This window comes from Ornithodoros turicata, chromosome 4 (assembly GCF_037126465.1).
Source record: "Ornithodoros turicata isolate Travis chromosome 4, ASM3712646v1, whole genome shotgun sequence".
Classification (NCBI taxonomy): Eukaryota; Metazoa; Arthropoda; class Arachnida; order Ixodida; family Argasidae; genus Ornithodoros; species Ornithodoros turicata.
In genome coordinates, this window is record NC_088204.1 from 4,247,802 (window position 1) to 4,267,309 (window position 19,508).

General features: G+C 46.5%; 2 protein-coding genes and 1 long non-coding RNA gene across 3 annotated transcripts; all 3 read right to left on the reverse strand.

The window, feature by feature from the left end:
* Positions 1-1,242: 1,242 nt before the first annotated feature.
* Positions 1,243-15,866, reverse strand: LOC135390529 (receptor-type tyrosine-protein phosphatase alpha-like). Its single transcript, XM_064620224.1, has 28 exons — positions 15,659-15,866; positions 15,175-15,245; positions 14,459-14,687; positions 14,081-14,392; positions 11,882-12,175; positions 11,453-11,709; positions 7,103-7,307; positions 6,686-6,779; positions 6,323-6,572; positions 6,124-6,163; positions 5,522-5,627; positions 5,356-5,441; positions 4,902-5,053; positions 4,753-4,840; positions 4,573-4,646; positions 4,475-4,511; positions 4,206-4,303; positions 4,022-4,138; positions 3,787-3,932; positions 3,580-3,715; positions 3,361-3,507; positions 3,174-3,270; positions 2,823-2,899; positions 2,622-2,756; positions 2,433-2,558; positions 2,210-2,361; positions 2,004-2,139; positions 1,243-1,654 (listed from the first exon to the last, which is right to left on the reverse strand). The coding sequence occupies exons 1-28, from the start codon at positions 15,864-15,866 to the stop codon at positions 1,580-1,582; spliced, it is 3,945 nt and encodes a 1,314-aa protein (XP_064476294.1). The 3' UTR covers positions 1,243-1,579.
* Positions 15,867-15,967: 101 nt separating this feature from the next.
* LOC135390756 (uncharacterized) lies at positions 15,968-16,529 on the reverse strand. The gene is made up of 3 exons (XR_010421814.1): positions 16,377-16,529; positions 16,161-16,313; positions 15,968-16,096 (listed from the first exon to the last, which is right to left on the reverse strand). It is a non-coding gene; the product is annotated as an uncharacterized LOC135390756 (long non-coding RNA).
* A 112-nt stretch (positions 16,530-16,641) lies between these two features.
* On the reverse strand, positions 16,642-18,580 carry LOC135390530 (uncharacterized). Its single transcript, XM_064620225.1, has 7 exons — positions 18,575-18,580; positions 18,241-18,389; positions 18,108-18,157; positions 17,872-18,039; positions 17,377-17,508; positions 16,974-17,252; positions 16,642-16,889 (listed from the first exon to the last, which is right to left on the reverse strand). Exons 1-7 carry the CDS (start codon positions 18,578-18,580, stop codon positions 16,642-16,644), a joined length of 1,032 nt encoding a protein of 343 aa, XP_064476295.1.
* Positions 18,581-19,508: the final 928 nt, after the last annotated feature.

Genomic DNA, 19,508 nt, shown 5'->3' on the forward strand with positions numbered 1-19,508 from the left:
AAACACAGCGATGACAGGAAACCGGATGATAACTTTACGCTACTTGTGTAAGAAACAGGTGCTGCTAATTATGTAGCACCTGTTTCTTACTCAAGGATCAGAAAAAATAGCACCAGTTTTCTTTTCTTCTCCTATTTATAAAGTGCTAGTGGAAGCTTAATTTTGAACACCCTGTATATTGAAATGTATCGAAATTGTATCGACTCTGTACTATACAAGTTTACTTGGTCATATTAAATATCCTGATCAGTATATGGCAAATGGTTGTTGTTTGGTGTATGCGTACCTGATTTTCAGCAATCACTTCATCGTTCCTTCATCGCTGTTCTTACGTATTTCTTGTTACAGCTGAACCAGTAGGGCCGGTTTCATGTCAAACATTTTCCGTGTCCGTATTTTTGGCGGAGTCGAAACGAACCCACTGGAACCTACGGGGTTCGATTGCCCTCAGGTTCTATTTTTGAAGCGAACGGACTACAAAGACGTTAGTGTGAAGTGGGGGTGGGGGTGTATTTATTGAAAAAAGAAAGGTAGACAGGGCAGACTTCTTATTCCTTGCTAATGGGCATAGCCTAAGTTATGGTTAATTTTGTTCTGACAACGACGACATTGATAAATTTTATCCAACTATCCTATCTTACTTTAACACTCTAGACGGTGAACGCACAACAACGCGTATTGGGACTGTATTATGCCGTAGGTTATTTTCTACTAGCGGGCCTTCGACTTGACCAGTTTTCGTCCAACAAGCCGACAACAGGTACATTTACTGGAATATGTGCCTAATCGAGAACATCAAGCCGTGAACAAGTGAATCAGTTTTTCACTTGTCCTTGTCCATAACACTGTAGCAGGTGGGTCTAAGCTGTGTCGTTGAAAAGACGTTGAGCCCTGGCTTGCAAGAAGTTTGGACCCACCTCGGTAACATCCGATTCCTTTCGTCCAGCGTATTTACGCGCCTGCAAGAAATTGTACACAGTGTCGACGCTTCCCTAGAGACAATCGATTACTTGAATAAGCTTTGCCATGAGCAGGACGTCCCATCGTTCAGACAGTCTCAGGATGCCTATAGACCGACGCTTACGCGTTGCCGGCTACCAACAGGCACTAATGGACATGCGATCGGCATGCTGTGGTGAGGGCCATCGGGTGTCAGGCGGGCAGGCGCCAAGTGGTAATTGTATACGGTCAGAGACCAATGGACTGAATTTGTAGACACAGTTACTTAGGATTTTTCTTTATTCCAATTCATGCATCCATTATCTCTTCTTCCGCAACGTACGTCTCTGTCACATGGGCAGTCTTCAATTATGATTGGAACCAATGGCCAAAGAACGTGCGCCTAGCCCCACCTCTCGAGGAACGTGCCAACTTCTCGAACATCATTGCATCCAATGCTTCCTGACAAGTTAACACGTTACATGCCCGATGGCGCTACCCCCGTGTTCAATGGCCGTTGGTTTCAATTTTGATTGAAGACTGCCGATGTTAGAAGGGTATTGCAATCATGCACTCAACCAAATGCAGCGAACACTAGAAGCTTAAAAAGCGGCTAACACCATGAACTAAATGCCCACAGTCACTGGAAGTTCGAGTAGGTGCTCAAGTTGTCGAGGAAAGCCAAGGCCACATCGTAGCAAAACTGGTACTGGACCTGCAAAGGAGGAACCCATGAGTTATCGTGACAGTTTTGAGAGATTTCGTCACCTTTCTTACGCTAACATTGCCCCAAGACAAATAAAAGCACTGTTAGGCACGTTCTCTCGGTAACAATTCGGTATCAGGGCGATGCGCCAAGTAGAATGATCAAAAGAAGAAACGTCAGCAACCTCTGCTTTACGATATGATATCCCCTAAACAAATATTACAATGCATAATGTATACATAATGTAAAACCCCGAGACTAGGGAACACCAAAGGACAGACACAACACAAAGTCTCAAACACAGCATCATCTTCACCAGCTCGCTTGCTTCCTAGCCATTTTTTCATTGAAATATTACCAGTTCTCGCACGAATTCTGTTCGACTTCTTCGAATGGTCTGCACGCTTTGAAAGACATCCACCATTTGTTCTGTCTTCATTCGTTTCCAGATGATACTTGAAGCGCAGAAGAGTCCACTCGCACGACATCCGTCCCTGCATAACACGTACGACAGACGAGTTATTATAACGATCATCTTAGCGGGATATGCACTATGGAACGTACGTGCACTGAATGACTAGCACAGTGTTCGGCGATCGACTCTGCCAGTCCTCTACTTGTTGAATGAGGTTCAATATGACGTCACAAGATGGCGGCACCGGGGCCGATCGCGGCCAACGTTGCAGGTGGAACTGGCGCACTGCTCTAGAAGGTTGCTGGAACCATTAATCGATTATTTAAATTTATGCCATTTCTTTCCACCAAAAGAGAATATAAAAACCATTACCTCATTCTGCTCAACTCTAAAGGTTCGCACGACGATTCCAGAGTTTACCGTCGTCGCTGTGTTGCAGACTGAGCAGCCGTAGTTTCTCAGAGTCTGGTGAACTTCCGGCCAGAACTGGGGGCAGTTCTACGGTAATATTTAAAATAGAAACCTATTATAATATGCAATACCTAATGTGTCCTTCCAAACCTTATCTGCCGGACGCGGGTTGTCTAAAGTGACGATGGTTGTTGTCTTGCTCGTCGAGACCATCTGCCAAAAGTCCCCGACCGTGTTTGGTCTCGGGAACTGAGTCACCAGGAACGCGTTGCGGCGTCTGTAACCCTGCAAAATAGTCTCAGTGACTATTCCGAAACAAAAGAGATTTCCTACTGGACGAGGTAGTCTTACATCAACATATACGGCGTTGATGTAGTCCGTACGACCAGAACCTTGCGGAGGGCAAAGGAGGAATCGTTTGGAGTCGCCTGTAAAAATCCATGGCGAATCTTGGAGGAAGGCATGTGAATATTTTTCAATACTGCTGTCTGTGTCAGAACCGAGGAATTGTACTAAGTTTCAAGTTTAGTTCAGCAGTCGCTTAACCCGCCTATAACGCGATTTAGAACAGTCATAAACGGGAATACAATAGGTGTACGGGATTAAACAAAGAAACGCGCAGTATGGGATTCTATAGACCACAAGGTTATAGGGACCTTTATCGACATGCTTCAGCGCTACGTCACGGATCACGGATTTTACCTGCCAGAACGTCACGTGTTTGATTTTTCCCGACGTTTTCGCAGCTGAGGGCGCTGTTGTAGGTTTCGTTACGTCGATATATTGGTCTGTTGAGTTCCTGCAAGAGGAAGGATTAAGGAAAAGCTTAATGTGCCCGTAGGCACGGATATTCAACACTTAATTCCGCTTATAACGATGTGATCCTGACCTCAAACTCCTCTTGAATTATGCTTTTTCTTGAAGCACTATTTGGAACTCTGAGTTCCTGCACTCGCTTCATGAAGTCTTTGACGCTTATCGAATGGCATGCTGTACAAAGGGCATCGACCGCACGGTGCGCAAAGACGTACTGGTCCTATTCGGGAGACAGAGGGACCATGGTGACTCAGGTCTCTGTTATCCACAGTCTAAGTAGCCGTAGTCATACCAATGACTCAACTAAGTTGGCCCGACATTGTCGCATAGCGTTTAAGTGAGACAACACGTCCAACCGCTTGAGGGCTTCTGCTTGGTCCAGCACGCGGTCCATTAGAATGAAAGTACCGGTTGCACCAGTGCCTGCACTGCAATACGTAGCGGGGACGCAACAACAGAATATTTTGTAAACACTGTCCGATTTATATCAGTAACTCACCTGCAGTGTACGATGATTGGAGAGTCTTCATGATGAAAGCCCCTTACCCGTTTCATAAATGAACATATGGCATCCAGAGAAGTGGGAACGCCATGTTCGGGCCAACTGGTGAAGTGGAACTGCAGGAGATGTCGGCACTTCTCTTCCTACAGTGAAGCAGCCGTGAAGGGCTATATGCATGAGCTCTGCGCTAATCGGTATGCGACCATTGTAATTGTTATATGCTTCTACTTGCCCTTGACATAGTGAACTCTCTTATAACGAAGTCATCCGTGGTGTCGGTGCGATGGAGCCTGACTTCAATGTCGCCGTACTGCTCCATTGATTCCGGCCAATACTTGGCGCACTTTATCTATGTTGTACAAAATGTTGATCGGCTATACGCATTTCCAGAAGGAAGTGTTTAATTAATCGAATACCTCTTGTTGTTCCACAAGGTTGGTAAGCATGACGATCTTGCGGCTACCAGATTCCCACACCATGCGCCAGAAGTCGGTGACCGTTGCGAGAGTTGGACCTTAGAATGATTAAAGTATCTTGTCCAGCATAATTGCACACGACACAAATATATACTGCGGGAACTATAGAATTAGTAATACGATGGCATGGTTCGCATATAACGATCTGTGTAGAATAATTGAGGAACACGAAATAAAATTGAACGGTAGGCACAAAAATCCTGACCCACCTTGCGTTGCGATGTACCTTCTATCGTTATTGTAACCCTAGAAGAAGAAGACATTCATTGACACAATGTTTCCATGAAATGTAAAGCTGAATACTCACAGTAACATAATTTGCGTTGATATAATCCGACCCACCGCCTGGAAGCTCAGACAAAATAACGCGCGAATGGTCGTCTGGAAAGCAAGAAAAATTTCGTAATATATGTGATTGTTCTCCTTTATCGGAAGATACTTCTTCAGTTGTTTTCAACGCTTTCTTCGGGACATATGGCAGACTCACATGGCAGAACGTTCCCGCATCGATTCTTATGCATGTTTTCCGGCCTTTTTGCAACTTCGCACGTATGCAGCTCACCCGTGTCAATAGCCTGCCAACAGTGTGCCATAAAACTTGCTATATATCCACTTTTATATGTGTACTCGGCATACCATGTACTCCTCCTTGAGCGTGCCGTTTGCCTCAGCGTTGATGACATGCGTCCGAAATTGTTGGACCGGTATCAACGCTGCATTCGTTCCTTTGCTCCGCGGTGTATTCATGACGACGTCCTCTTCAGCTTTCGGTGCACACTTCACATAACCTGCGGATTGTTGAATGGTTGCTGAGTGTGAGGTGTGAGTGTGTGTTGATTGCGTTGAGGTGCAAACGGTACTGCACCTGGTAGCACCTGTCAAGGTACGAGTTATTTGAAGCTTGTGTAACTCATTGCACAGAATGCAAGGGCGACAGACTGTGCATTCACACTAGGAATAGCTTGTAGAATGTGTCCGAAAGACAGTGTTTCAGACGAGGTCTCGCTCACTACACCGTTCGCCTCACTCCTTATTTTATTACTTTCAAGTTTGGTAAAGTTGTGTTAGTTGCCAAAAGCGAAAGTCATACGTGCAGAGGGTATGTCCAGAACCTGGTTCGTGGCAAAAGGTGCTAGGGCAGTTTCCCGTTCTACCGACAGGTTTCGTCTGCGTCTGCTGGACATGGAGAACAGGCGGTGAAAACACTTCGTAGTGGTGTTGTAGTCATGCGCAGAACTACATTAGTCGGTCCTTACCTGAGGTAGTATAACGCCGTTGCTGAAATGGCTAATATGAGGAGAACGCTGACCCCTACCGCCACGGTGGTTTCTCTGTCTGGCCTAGAGCTGACTGCAGTAGAAACTGGAAGATAAAATATGTGGAATGGAGTAAGGAATAGCACGTCCCACTGAACGACGAAACATTTCTCTATTCCCGTACAGTAATTCAAAGGAGTGACATTTATGATGGAGGGGGGAATATGTTTATTATATAAAAAAATAGGAGGGGAAAGGTTAGCCACCGCTACGGTGGCTTGCTATTCCCAGGAAAGAAAAGAAAGGAAAAATGGACTTAGACGCAGACTCTCTAGACTTAGTGAAGCTCCTCCGAGAACGGCCATAGGATTTTAGACAACGTACGACAGCTGCTTTAATCACATTCCTTGTGAACATTGCAGCGCCTCTAACTTATGAGATATACTAATTTTTATTTCTTTAAGTGCTTTGGAGCAGCCGACTTCTGTATTTTGTAGGAGCCACCATCTCCATATTTTTCTTGTTTAATTCTCATCTAATCATCTAGTCTATCGGGTAGGAAGTCTTTATGATGGCTACGTAAGACAAAAGAGGCAACTTACCAATGACTGGCTGTGACAAGTGGTACGCATACGTCACATCCTGGAATGGTGATATGGTGATTAGACAAAAATTATGCATCGTTTCCAGAACACAGGACTGTCTAACCCTCCAACTATGGAATCGTTTCCCACGACAAAGTCTCTTTAAATCTTCGGAGTGGAATGGAGCAGAGTATTTGCTACAGAAAAAGCCACTCACCGCAGAAAAGTTGCTCTCAACCAACAGCGCGAACCGGTATGGGGTTGCAGGTTCCAGAGGAGCATTGTGGTATCCTCCCACGGAAGAGCCATCACCAACAACAAATGCCCTGTCTTCTTTTAGCTCTCCTGGGGCGATGCGAGCAGCCATGTAATAGGGTAAACCACGTTCCAGAGACTCCTGGTAGGTCAGCGGCGTCACGTCACCCTTGAAGTTGCCGTGGCCTCGTAGCACGAGCACATAGTAGTTACTGCACCATAACCAAACATTGGTGGCCCATATGATCTTGTCACAGCGTGGAGAGACACTCATGTGAAGACATATTAGTTTTGAATGCTGAGAAACAAACAGCAGGATCATTACCTGATGGGGCCATTCTTATGACTGGTCGGGGATAGTTTGAGGACGACCACATTGTCGGCGACTCCTTGCAAGCCAGGCTGGCCGACAAATGGAACTGCGTCGTACAGAAACGTTGTGCTCCTCATCAGGCGTGTTCAGAAGACCTGTGTCTGTTATACTTAGTGTAATACCAGCTTCCTCCTCTTTTACGAAGAGGAACTTACGAGGCTTACGAGATGGACTTGTGATCAGAAGAGGACGGGCTTTTTAAATGCTGAAGAACTATAGTCACGTTTTAATGTTGACTTCAATATAGCCACGTGAAAAGGAGATAAACCAATTCAAGAGCGCTGACTCTTCTATGTCTCTCATACATTGAATCGCATTCGGTCATAAAGTTATACATTCCACAGATTTGCGTGATGAACCCGTACGTACCTGATGCTTTGGTGCTGAGTTCTTTGCATTGAGGAGGTCCAAAACCTGCCCTTGTGCTTGCTTGTATGCACACATTGTAAGTACAACCCGGGAACAGGGGCTTCAGGTCATACCATAGGATGGAGGTGTTCCACAAGACAGCAGAATGTGGACGACTTGTATTCAGCAGCTCCGCGTCATATGAGTGCACCAACGATACGTTCAGCTGCAGGCAAATTTGTAATAGATACAGCACGATCGTCAACAGGGCTCCTGCATGAATTCTGAACATTTATCTTCATCATCACTCACCATCTTCTCCCCCTCAAGCAATGGGATAGGGTGCTGCATCAACATTCAACAACAGTGAAACATTCCACGACATCATCATTACTTATTTGTTGTTGTTGTTGTCACCTTCAAACACATCTACAATACTTTGAACTTATAGGTGAGTAACGCAGGTGCGTACTCGGAAGCACAATGTCCAGATTAAACGTTTATTACAGTGCACGTACGGTGTGCACATTATCGCTTTATTACATGTCTGCTCTTCAGAACCGCCTGCTGCAGTGGTCGCTTTTCTGTTAGATTAAAGGAAATTATAGAAGGTTGTGAGGTGGGGTAGATTGTACATTTTGTGTTTCAGTCTAAATAGCCAGATTCACAGGGGACTAGGAAGACGCACACAACACACACCCAGCTAAAACTCTCAACTATCACACACTCACTCTTTGCACATTTACATGTAAATACACGATGAACAGGTTTCCACAGGATTCTCACTCTGTTATCAATGTGTGATTGTCGGAATTGTGGGAGTCACTCCCTTTTCCGAAAGACCACTGTCGAAGGCATACTAAAGGTCCACACGACGTGAGACGTACTACAAGTAGCTCTTCTCATCACGTCCGGGAGAAATCAGTGCATTAGTCAATCTTCAACAATGCTGCGTCATCAAAAATTTCAAATCCTACAACGGTGACTGATAATCGTATATACCGACGCCAGGTTGACGTCACACAGCAACGTAACAACATAACAACAACGTAACGACAACAACAATAAATGAAGAAGTGCTGATGTCATGGGATGTTAACTTAGACAACAGAATGAGAATCCTGTGGAAACCTGGATATTTTACATTTGCATATATGTCTGCAAAGACTGATGCTGAGAGGAGATCGTCCATCTCTATTTCGACGCCTTGTGACCCCACCGGCTACCAGCCAATGAACTGCCGATGTTCTCTCCCCCCCATGCTGAACAGAGTTGGTCCAGCACTGGCTTTCTGCATGCCTCGACATATCTCTCGGCATTAGTTCATCGAATGTGCCTTGATGTGGCTTTTACAGCAGGGTTGCGTTACCACTTAAAACAAGTTGACTCTTCCCACTACAGTCACTGCTGTGCTGTGGAAGGTCGAGAGCACATTCTTCTCCATTGTCCACACTACCGTCCTCCTCGAAACGTACTTTCCAGATCAGTTAACGAGCTAGACCATCACCCCCCTCTCTCACAAAATTGCTTGGTCCCTGGCCACATCCAACACACCAACGCTGTGCCCTGTAAGCTCTCTTCACCTTTCTGGATACTATAGGACTTCGATCCTTATTGTCAAGGGGCTCGTTATTTCATTCCCTGCATCGCCACCACCAGTGGGGTAGAGTATCGCCCCCTGGCGATTAAACTCCCCTGTCATCATGTTGTAATAGAGTTGTTCTTGCAAAGAATGAACCTCTGATAGTTGAGAGTTGCAGCTCTGTGTGTGTTGTGTGCTTCTTCCTAGTATCCCTTGTGAACCTGGCTGCTAGACTGAAATTCAAACTTAAGAAGGTTGGACCGACTTTCGTCAACGGGGTGACGGAACGAGTTGAATTCATGGGGGCGACAATCCTGGTGGCGTGGTATGGCGCCCCTCATCCCTCGTTACCGTATAAGGAGGAAATGGAACGTACTCTCCCCCCTACTATACTACTAGCATCACCTCTAGGGTTTGTGATTTTCGGCATTTTCTTTCAAACCAATTCGGGTGGTGTTTATCGTCATTTATATCACTCAGGAAAAATGGGATTCTTTCGACAGCTATATTCAGCCCCGAAAATAAATGCCGGAATGCGACCATCCGTTTAGTTCTCCACGAAGGTCTTGCTGGCTTGACCGTGCTTTAACGGGCCTGAGAAACGAAAACAAGGGTGAGCCTAAGTCGTTATTGGAGGGGTGTAGCCAGAAGAGTTCAAAGAGTACCAAGTAGAGCTAGAAGGCTAGGGAGTCAGTGATCGGCTTTTGGAACTGTTTGGGAGTTCCGAACATTCCCTGCCGATAACGTACCTCACAACCAGGTCATCCGTCTGTGTATGACGTGTTCCGAAACATGTTCCGAAACAAGGGCACTTTTCCCAGATAATGGTGAGTATTAGTGCATTGTGCGCAATCGTCTGAACGTAGGCAAGGAAGAGCGTGGTGCTTCTCCGCACTGCGCGATCTCCCCTTATGTTTTGAGCGTGCGCGGGACCTTCAACGCTATCCCTTTAAAGGGCATATTCAGAATTTGAAAAAAAAAAAAGATTGTTCGGGGGGCACTTTTCGGCATTTTCCCGCAAATACCGAAAACCACGATCTCTACATGGCGTAGTCCTACACTCTAAAAACTGAACTTCACCGCACAGCACGCTCTGCGCCAACCATTACCACGAATGATAGGGTTATCGCTTCTGAGGCGAGGAGAGAGGGAGGAGTACGCCATTTTGTGTCAATTATCATCTATTCAAATTGACACAGAAAGGCGTACGCCCCGTCTCTCTCCTCGAATCAGGAGCAATAACCCTAGCATTCGTGGTAATCCTTAGCGCAGAGTGTGCTGTGCGGTGAAGTTCAGCTTTTAGAGAGTTTTCTGTATCTGGTATCAGGGGCCATTCAACATCTGCAAAGTTCTCGGCCCATGGAGTAACCCTGGACATCAGTGCCGTGCACTTGGCGCTTTTCTTTCCTTTCTGAAGGCCACTGGCCTCCATCACGGACTGTAGGAATTTCCTTTCTTCGTCATCCTTTCATGTGAACCTTTTTGGAATAGGGTAGGGTCCTGCACTCAACGCAGGGAAACATCCCACATCATCATCATCATCATCATCCATTCATCTATGTTGTTGTTGTTGTTGTTGTATCTGGTATGCAGTGCTGTACAGTGAACTCCCAGTGTGGTATGTAGCGTCTTGTTTCTGTCTTTCGTGAAGAGAAAGATCAATCGAAGGACGCGCCACTTGCCCTGTACTGCTTGAGAACTCCATTCTTGCGTATCGGCTCCTTCCATTCTACCCTGATACTATGCTCTGTTCGGTCCGTGGCAGACAATTCTCTCGGTGGATCGGGAGCTGTAAAACACGTTCACTCGGTGCATAAGTCGGTCATCCTTTCCCTTTTAATTGACCCTGCTTCGACTTACGTAATTCTTTCGTTTCCGCTTCTATTTCCTCCGATGGGGGTCCCCTTATTGTTCCTACGTTAGTCGCAGACACCTGCAAACATCGTTCGACAAGTTACTCAGCAAAACGACGCGTTATGATAAACAAATGTGCTCTAGTTATTGATGAGGTGCGAAATGACAAAATCAATGCAAAATAAAGAAGAGCAAATATGGCACACAAACAAAAAAAAAATGACGGGGGGGGGGGGCCCATGCAGCCGATGATGGCAGCCGATAAGTACGATTGTGGTTGTGTTGGCCTACTGGATTCCAGCAACTCGAGATTACAAAGAGTCGACTCTTGCTGGGCGAAAATGCCTGGGCGCGGCTCTCACGACGTCATTCGCATGACTGTGACTCCCGTATTAATATTCGAGGATCCACCACTAGAAGAGCTCGGGAGTCGGGACTCTCGAGTTACTCGAGTTCAATAAACGAGCGTCAAGTGAGCGTTTATGCTTGGATTACTCTAGGTGGCACTGGCTCTTCTGGCTAGTCTTGGGTTGTGTTCGTGTATTCAACTCGCGCGAGTCGAGCGTCAGAGTCGTACGTCATCGTACGTCATCGACTTGCATCGAGATAAGAGTCGCTGGGAGTCGACCTCGAGCACCTCTTGTGTTGATTCCTCGAATTTTCGAACGAGAGTCTCTTCCAGGGCGATGACGTCACGAGGGCCTCACCAGGACATTTTCGCCCAGCAAGAGTCGACTCTCTGGGATCTCGAGTTGTTCGAGTTCAATAAACGAACACAACCTTAAAGAGCGGGAATTGGGGGGGGGGGGAGAAAGGAAGGAAAGGTTAGTCAGGCGTCAGCCGACTTGTAGGAGTAGCGTCATAACGCCGCTTTTCTACATCGCAAGCTCCGAGTTTACATAAAGGGATACGAATGGTGTTGCAGAAGTGGGTACCGTAATGAAGTACTTGGTGTCCGGCTGAAGATCCTCGCTGGTAAAACACTGTTTCTTCCGGTCTTTCATTCCATGACAGATGGCTTCTTTGGCGCCGATTTCCTTCTTCATCACAGAGTAACTTGTAAGGTGTTGTGGTCGAAATACAATCGTATACTTCTCCAGGATACCGTAAGGTGGGTATGGAATGTCCCATGTTAAGGAAATGCTCCTTCTTGATTGTTGTTCTACTACGAGTGAGGTGGGGGCAAGAGGCTCTGGAGGACAAAAACAACAACAACACCTTTAGCAACCACCGGTTTCCCGTAATGCTGTTAAAACAAATAGACTGACTCTGTTATTTTTCAGTTATAGCCTGTCTCTTATGACTACCAATGACTATACGTCACTGTATTTGCACTTTCTTCCATCGCCGTCATGAGTACTCACCTATTGGCAGTGTGGTGAAGTTCATGTAATCGTGTAGTCTCGATAGTCCAGCACCATTTTCTGCAATCACCCGCACATCGTAGCGGCTGTATGGCACTAGGGTATTGAAGGTTATCGTGTTCTTTGTGGTCGTTTGATTGTATACTTCAGGGTCCCATGGGTCCAGGCTGCGGGCAGTCACGTGATATGTAGAGATGATCCCATTGGCTTGGTCGCACGGAACGTCAGACCATCTTATCTCCACGTACTCTCGTTTTATGGTAGGCGACGTGAATGATGCCATTCCATCAGGAACTGATAAAAACAACGCGATTACCATTCCAAGAAGCTGTATCAGCGACAACAATAACTACATGAATGACGATGAGATGAGGTGTTTCACAGCAACAATTGTGGTACCATACCTCAGTGCGTGGGATGACGGTGAGGCATACACACACATGACACACGCGTGCGCGTCGTAACTGATGGGGATAGTTACTTCATCCGGCAAAGTCAGAGCTCTTCGCCATACTGACCGCGTTGAACCACATGGCTAGCTCAGCGCACGTGGCGCGTGTGGACTGTGTTCACGCTTCACGGACAGTAAGGCGACGCTAGACCTTTTGGCAAATTATTGCACCAGAACTATCTGCTGCATATACACAATGATGGTCGCAACATACAACCGACTCCTGTCCTCAGATCATAGCCTGTGTTTCCAATGGGTACAGCTTGGGACAAAAGTTTACGGAACACCGGAGTGTCACATTTCTCTATTTGGGTGACACCCTAGCGGCAAACAGGAGTGGACACACAAACTGAGGGACGGACAGAATATTCGATCACCTGTTTCTTATTCGATCTCTTCGTAATATCTAGAAGGGGGAGGTGCCGATGAAGAAATACGTCAGTGCCGTGTTCCGTGAACTTTTGTCCCAAGCTGTACCCCTGTCACACCAACCTTCACAGAAACACCCCCGCAGACGCCTTAGCACGTCGGGCATATGTGGACGTCACTTTCCATAACTGTTCACTACCACTTTCAGCCTCAGTATGTCGATTACAGATACGACTGCCGAATCCGCCACAGCGGCACTCGGCAGTTTCAAGAGGGCGCTGTCCGATTAAACGATCGCCTCTGGTCCATCGACCAGCCGATGGATTCCGTTGCCACACACCACTGATCGCGTCGAGAAGTGGCCATTCTACACCCGACTACAACATTATGTCGCCGGGACACCTCTGCTTATCTATAAAATGAGTCTTCTCCACTCGCACAGATGCCCCACTTGCGCTGTTGAAGCTGATATTTCGCATCTTCTCCCGTACTGCGGCTGATTCGACACCCCTCGAGCCACGCTCAGACGGCGCCTACTCGAGCTGCGGTGCAAAGACTTTTCTCTTGCCTCTCTTCTCGGCCCAGTACGACATCCCACACAGCGGTCTGTGACCAAAGCAGTTTGTGACGTTCCTGTCCGTCACAGGTCTCACGAACAGCCTTGTGAACTCAAGTCTCGTCACATTATTTGTCAGTGTCCCACCGAGCGGGACACTGACAAATAATGCGAGATGTGAGGGGAGGGTGGAGCCCACCCTCACCTCTCACCCTCATATGCATTGCCCTAATCTTTTCGTTTAAAAAATCATATTTGTTTTTTATTTATCTCATCCTTCTTTCACCTTTCGTTAGTTTATCCTTCGTCTCTTAATTCGTTACCTTTCTTTTTATTTAGTTTAGTTTCATTTATTTTTTCGTTTTCTTTGATTTCTTTTTTTGCCGAACAGCAAGCCGACGTACCGTTTCTCTAACCTTTCTTTCCCCCTTTCTTTGCTTTCTTCTAATAAATATATCCCCCCTCCCCCGTGTCGGCCACCGGATATATAATTCTACGAAGACCATATCTCCGCATCCTTGTCAAAGGCTCTGAGGTGAGAGAAGTTCAAGCAGGCTGATAGACGACAAGAACAGATAGAATGAGTGCAGGCATTGACGGTGCTGCACAGAGTTCGAACAAGGATCCAAGATTGCGGCAAGACTGCGCGGCTTGCTGTTTCTATGAGTCAGTTGGAACTGGAGTATTGCTCTCTCCGAACTCTATAGAGGACAGTCAACCAATTAATGTGTCAAAGCGTTAACGTGTAGTTGAAAGTCCTGCCTGTCCGAAAACCTCTAACGCCCTCGCTGTTAGAATTGTGTCAAAGCATGAAACCAATCACCTGCTTCTGAAGTGTGGAATCTCAATATCGTCTCTGGTCCAGCTTTGATGGTGAAAGCTCGGATCACGAAGACGTATTGAGCATATGGCTTCAACCCTCTAAGCGTTATCTGTTGAGCGCCGTAGGTCACGTTGATGCTGTTCATATCTCCCTTTTCACTTTTGTAGCATTGTGGCGCTAAGAGCCTTTCCGCCTGGTACGTAATCCCATAGTTCCGGAGGACCCCGTTGGGCTCGTTGGGTGGAAGCCATGCAATGGTTGCACTCCGAGGATGTATCTGTACTGCAGTCACACCAAGAACCGGAGACGGAGCTGGAACAAGGAGAAAGAAGGTGTCAGTGAACTTACTAGCCACGTAGGTACGCTGCTGCATGTTACCATCTTGAGCGGAGACAACTCTGTTCATAGCAGTCCATTCTCCTGGTTCTCCATCTGGAGTCTCCATTCGAAGTTTGATGTTCCATGAAGTATACGGCTTCGTGGAGAACGAGTGATTAGTTTTTGGATGGGATCCTGGGTAATGTGTTAGATTGAATGTAGCTCTGCTGTCGCTGTACATGAGGGTGACATTGATGGTCCAACAGTTCCAAGACCGCCGAGGAGGATTCTGTAAGCAGAGTTCATAGGACTTAGAGTCCTCGTGCAGCCTTGTTATGCTTGCTGGTATTATATATGCGAAGACACAGTTTGGAAGAGGATGGCACTGGACAGTACGATACTTTAAAAAGCACTTTGTAGGTATAAAGTAAAAAAAGTGAAGTAACATTAAAGCTAAGAAAAAATTGACAGTATGGCAAAGATGCAGCGCAGCTGGAGAACAAACCCTAGAATTTGAAAAGCATGAGTCTGGGCATAAGTACGGGAAGCGAAAAGTCTTTTAGTAATTTTGCCCTTATGCCTTTAATATTCTACTCGGCAACGTATAGTGATATTTCAGCCCCTGATGTCATGAACAGCAAGGAAAGGTTATCACAGTACGAAATGGCACTATCATTGATGGGCGGCAACACTGGGCGGCATTTGAGAAAGGCAATGCACTGGTATTGACCAAGTCGAAAGAACACGGGAGGAAAGCAAGCATCGGTGTCACAAACCTCCCACTTGACAATGATCAGTCTGCTGCGAGAATTATCGATCCGTATGGATGAAGGCGATTCCGAAGGACCTTGAAAGAAGAAAACGAAGGAGGTTAAGTATTCAAATGCCGATAGGCCCAAATAACTGCACTGTCCAGCGTTTAAAACAATTTCGATGAAATATATTTCACGCAAACATAACACGTCCTCCCCGCGAATTTAGTAGTGCATGGAGAATCTCGTAGCGGCTGAATGGTGTCGCATAAAGCTATATGTTCTCCAATTAGAATGACCTTGAAACAAGCTAGCTCTCTCAAGACACCATGACGATTTAATTGATGAACATATCTAGGTGGCGGCCCGTTGCCCTTGACGAAAGTGTCGCCCCGTTGTTCCGTCATTCATTCTCCGATTCGAAATGTCTTTGGGGAAGACAGATACAAGTCTGCAATAACAGCGTGATGCTGACTTTTGTATTTGTACACAGCACTCGAGTACTCACGTCCACAGTGCGTGCGAAAGTGTTCTTCTTGGGCTCCTCTTATCCGGTACTTGTTGTCACTGTCTCTCACTAGGACTCGGACATCATAGAATGTGTAGGGTTTCAATCCTGTGAGCTCGTGGCTGTATCTTCCTGCAGAGGAACTGGGCTGTCCGCGAGAAACTGGAACCACAGCTGTAGTCCAATCCTCCGCCGCAGTTTCCTGCATCGCAGTAGCATAGCGCTTATAATAATAATAGTTACCAGTAGATTTACAGAGTGCTTAGAACTTCTGTTTCGTCTCGGCATCATTCAGCAGTTTTACCTTGTGCTGTAGCAAGTACGCGTTAGGTACTCCTTCTCCTGTTTCTGGTCCAGACATCCAGGCGTCCCACGACACTTTGGCTCTGGTGTCTGTTACATCTTCAAGCTCGGGTTTGTCCCTAAGAAGGGGGTAGCCTGTACGAAAAGCCGCGCAAAAGCTTTGTATTTTAGTTCTGTGACAGATAAATCTCCCTCTTACTGATATCGCAGTAAGGTGAGTTCTTCCATCCGTCGAGACATTGTCCATTGTCTTGTAAGCAGGTTCCAGTGAAGCCATTGCAAGTGCTGCCCATTTTGCAGAAACAGATGCGGTTCTGATTGCAGTCGGCGCCGTATTCGTGTGGAGAACACGCTACATGATGACAAAATGAGTACGATGTGATTCCAATGAACATTTGAGTAGCGGCCTTCATACTTTCGTTGCAGAAGGGACCTTTGAACCCAGTTCCGCAAGAACAGCCATAAGGATCGGGAAGACAGATCATGATGCCAGAACAGGTTTTCGACTCAGGGTCGGGATTGGTGTCGGAACAACGCTTCTGGCAGTTCTGGCCGAACTGGTCATCGCCACAAGCTACAACAGTAAAAACAATTCAGTATATAAATTGAAAAAAAAAAAGTCTTCGTCACACAAATGAGTGGTACTTAAGTAAAGACAAGGCCATGAAGAGCATCAAAATTTAGCAAAACCCGCGTATACATGCGTCAGGGGAAGTTAAAACAAAAAGACAATAACAGTGTAATCGAATTTGCCGAAGAAGCTTCCTCATGCAAGCAAAATCATAAAGGAACTCACGTTCTTCGCAGAATTCTCCTTTAAACCCTGGTGGACAGATACATCGACCGGTGATGTCGTGGCAAACGCCACCGTTCCTGCAGTCTGGACACGCATGCTCGCACAAGGGTCCGTATCTCTTAGCGTGGCACACTGCACAGGAGACATAAAGAGTTTGAATTATACTCAAGGGACTCTTTCTGCTCATATATACTCTTAGGACATGCATCCACCCACTTCGCACGATAACTCGCATCAGAGCACGGTTCGATCCGGGAGATCTTGTGTATGGCCCGTTGACGACGTATACTCCGCCATGATGCAGCAATGCTCTGTTGCGGTGTAGATTATACGTTCCCTTAGGAATGTGGCCCAGAATAGGCCGACTGCCACTGCCACTCCCATCCACCTTGACCCACGATGTCACCTCGCCTGGTCTCCGTGGAACCACTTCTATGCCCAGTTGTTCATCCAGGCTTACGGTGGTCGTGTAGTGTTTTGGAAGAAATGGAACGGCTGTATTACCAAAGAAAAGGAAAGACGACATTTGATAATGAAATGCCTTCACTGCTCTACGGCGATGAATAAGAAGACTTGGTAACAAGTAAGCATAGCTAGCGACTTTCCCTCAACTGCTCACCAGGTTCGACGTCACCGAAGAACATAGCGGGAGATGCAATGTCCGATGTCATTCTACCCTGGATTCTGCACCAGAACATGTTAGTACGAATATGGCGGTAAATTGTCTTCGGCCACGTGATGCTGTAGTATCCTTTGTAGACATGCAAATAAGATCACAAAAATTGCAGTTTCAAAGGCAGTCACATTAGGATTATCCGCCTAATGATCGTAGCATAAAGTTCAAGTGGAAAGCGTAAAACCCGAGCCACCACCTACAAAGAAATCACGAAGTGTAAAGCGTGCAAATCAGTGCAAAGCGTCGCACAGTACATCATCATCCTGGAGGTCCCGTCCACCAGGGCTTTCAACAGCCCGATGTTTACGGGGCTCCTTTCCATAAAAGTGGACTAATGTGGACTATGATCTGTCACTGTCCTCCTAACATAGAGAATGGGCTCCATTGCTCTATCCAGAAGAGATGGCAAGAGCGAGACGAAGGGAAAATGTGACGTACCGTTGTTGGGCCAAGGTGAGAGGTCGACAGCACCCTTGAGGTCTAGTTCTTTAAGCGCGTAATCAAAGTGTGCCGTATATTCAGGAGGCACGTGGCATTCTTGCGAAGTAGTCTCTTTCAGGGAATAGATAAAGTTACGATGGAGCATGGTGACATCCAGCACTTCCTCTGAAAGATAATATAACACCAATGCGAGTACATGCCAATCTGCTAAATCCACGTGTCTTTTGACTCACCGGTGATCCTAGGTGAGGTGAAATTGAAATATCTAGAGAGTCGAAAACCGCTGTGGAAAGGTACATAAGTTGAGCGAGATCTTTATGGCCTCGCTCTTCTTTGACAATGTAATCAAAATCTTAAGGAACTCACTCTCTTGAAGGGATGTTGAAACGGACAGATCCCGTGAAGTCACTGCGTCTGTCATCCCTTCGAGAGGCCACGAAGGTGACTGTCCTTGCACTGGCATTCCAGGATGAAATGCGCAAGTCATGCACTGCACTCTTGCAGATGGACGAGGTCTATGAAAACACAAAAGGAAAATCAACTACATATAGCTACTCAACCTCGCAGGTACAATTGTGAACGTAGCCACTTTTAACCTTTCTTCATGGAACTACTGGACGTTCGGCTGGCTGAGGTACGTGCTTTGTCCGAGAGAACGCGTTGTGTACGTTTTCTCCGAGAGTTTCGAATGAAGTTTCACTTGCATCGTGTGCCTTACCACGTCATACACTGGTAAACACACCTTCAGATACACCTTCAAACTGACTGTTTTGTGTGTGTATGTGTGTGGAGGCTTTTTGATACAGTACTTCAGTTTGCAGACACGTGCGACTATCACGTGACCGGCACCAAATTCACAACTTTCAGTTAACACAAAAACTGGTAATATCTATTCGACATTAAATGCAACAACACCTTACCAGAGCGTAGAACTCAGTGCCTATGACATCCGCTTCGGTGTCATTATGACAACTATGCTTGCAGTGCACTCTGAGGAAAGAAGACATTGCAGTCGAATAACCGCAAAATTTCTTGTCCCCAAAGAAATGAACCACTCACGTGCAGCGTTCGCAGATGTTGGATTGCAGAAATGACTCCACTGTCTCTCTGCAGTCAATACTTCGTGCATCTGCACCTGTGTCACGCATAAAGAAATTAACTTGTGAGTGACGATATTATAGTGTCAGCATAAGTGTCACAGAAAGGCGTACGCCTCTAGCTTTCAACGAACCGGGGGAGGGCACGATGCCATTCTGGATGGTAATTAGCTTCTTTCTTCCGTTCTTTTTTTCTTTTTTTTTGCTATAGTAGTGACGACGCTCACTTCTGTGTGGCCAAGAACGGCGAGCCAATCCTGCAATTCCCCCTCTCCCCCCTCTCTTTGAAGACGCTTCAGATATATGTCGGCACAGTTCCCTTAGAAGTCGGCCCAGGACGCACATCCTTCCAAGGCGTTAGTCGTGGCGTTGCCCACATCACCGTCGCCACCACCCACCACCTGCTTTAAGTATGGCGGCACAGTTTCATGTGAAGTCGGCCCAGTACGCACGGTCCCATTTCGATCGTCACGACGCTGTCCCCCCGAGCTTGGCCAACTACATGCCCAAGAATTAGGGACAAAACGTAAAGCAGGC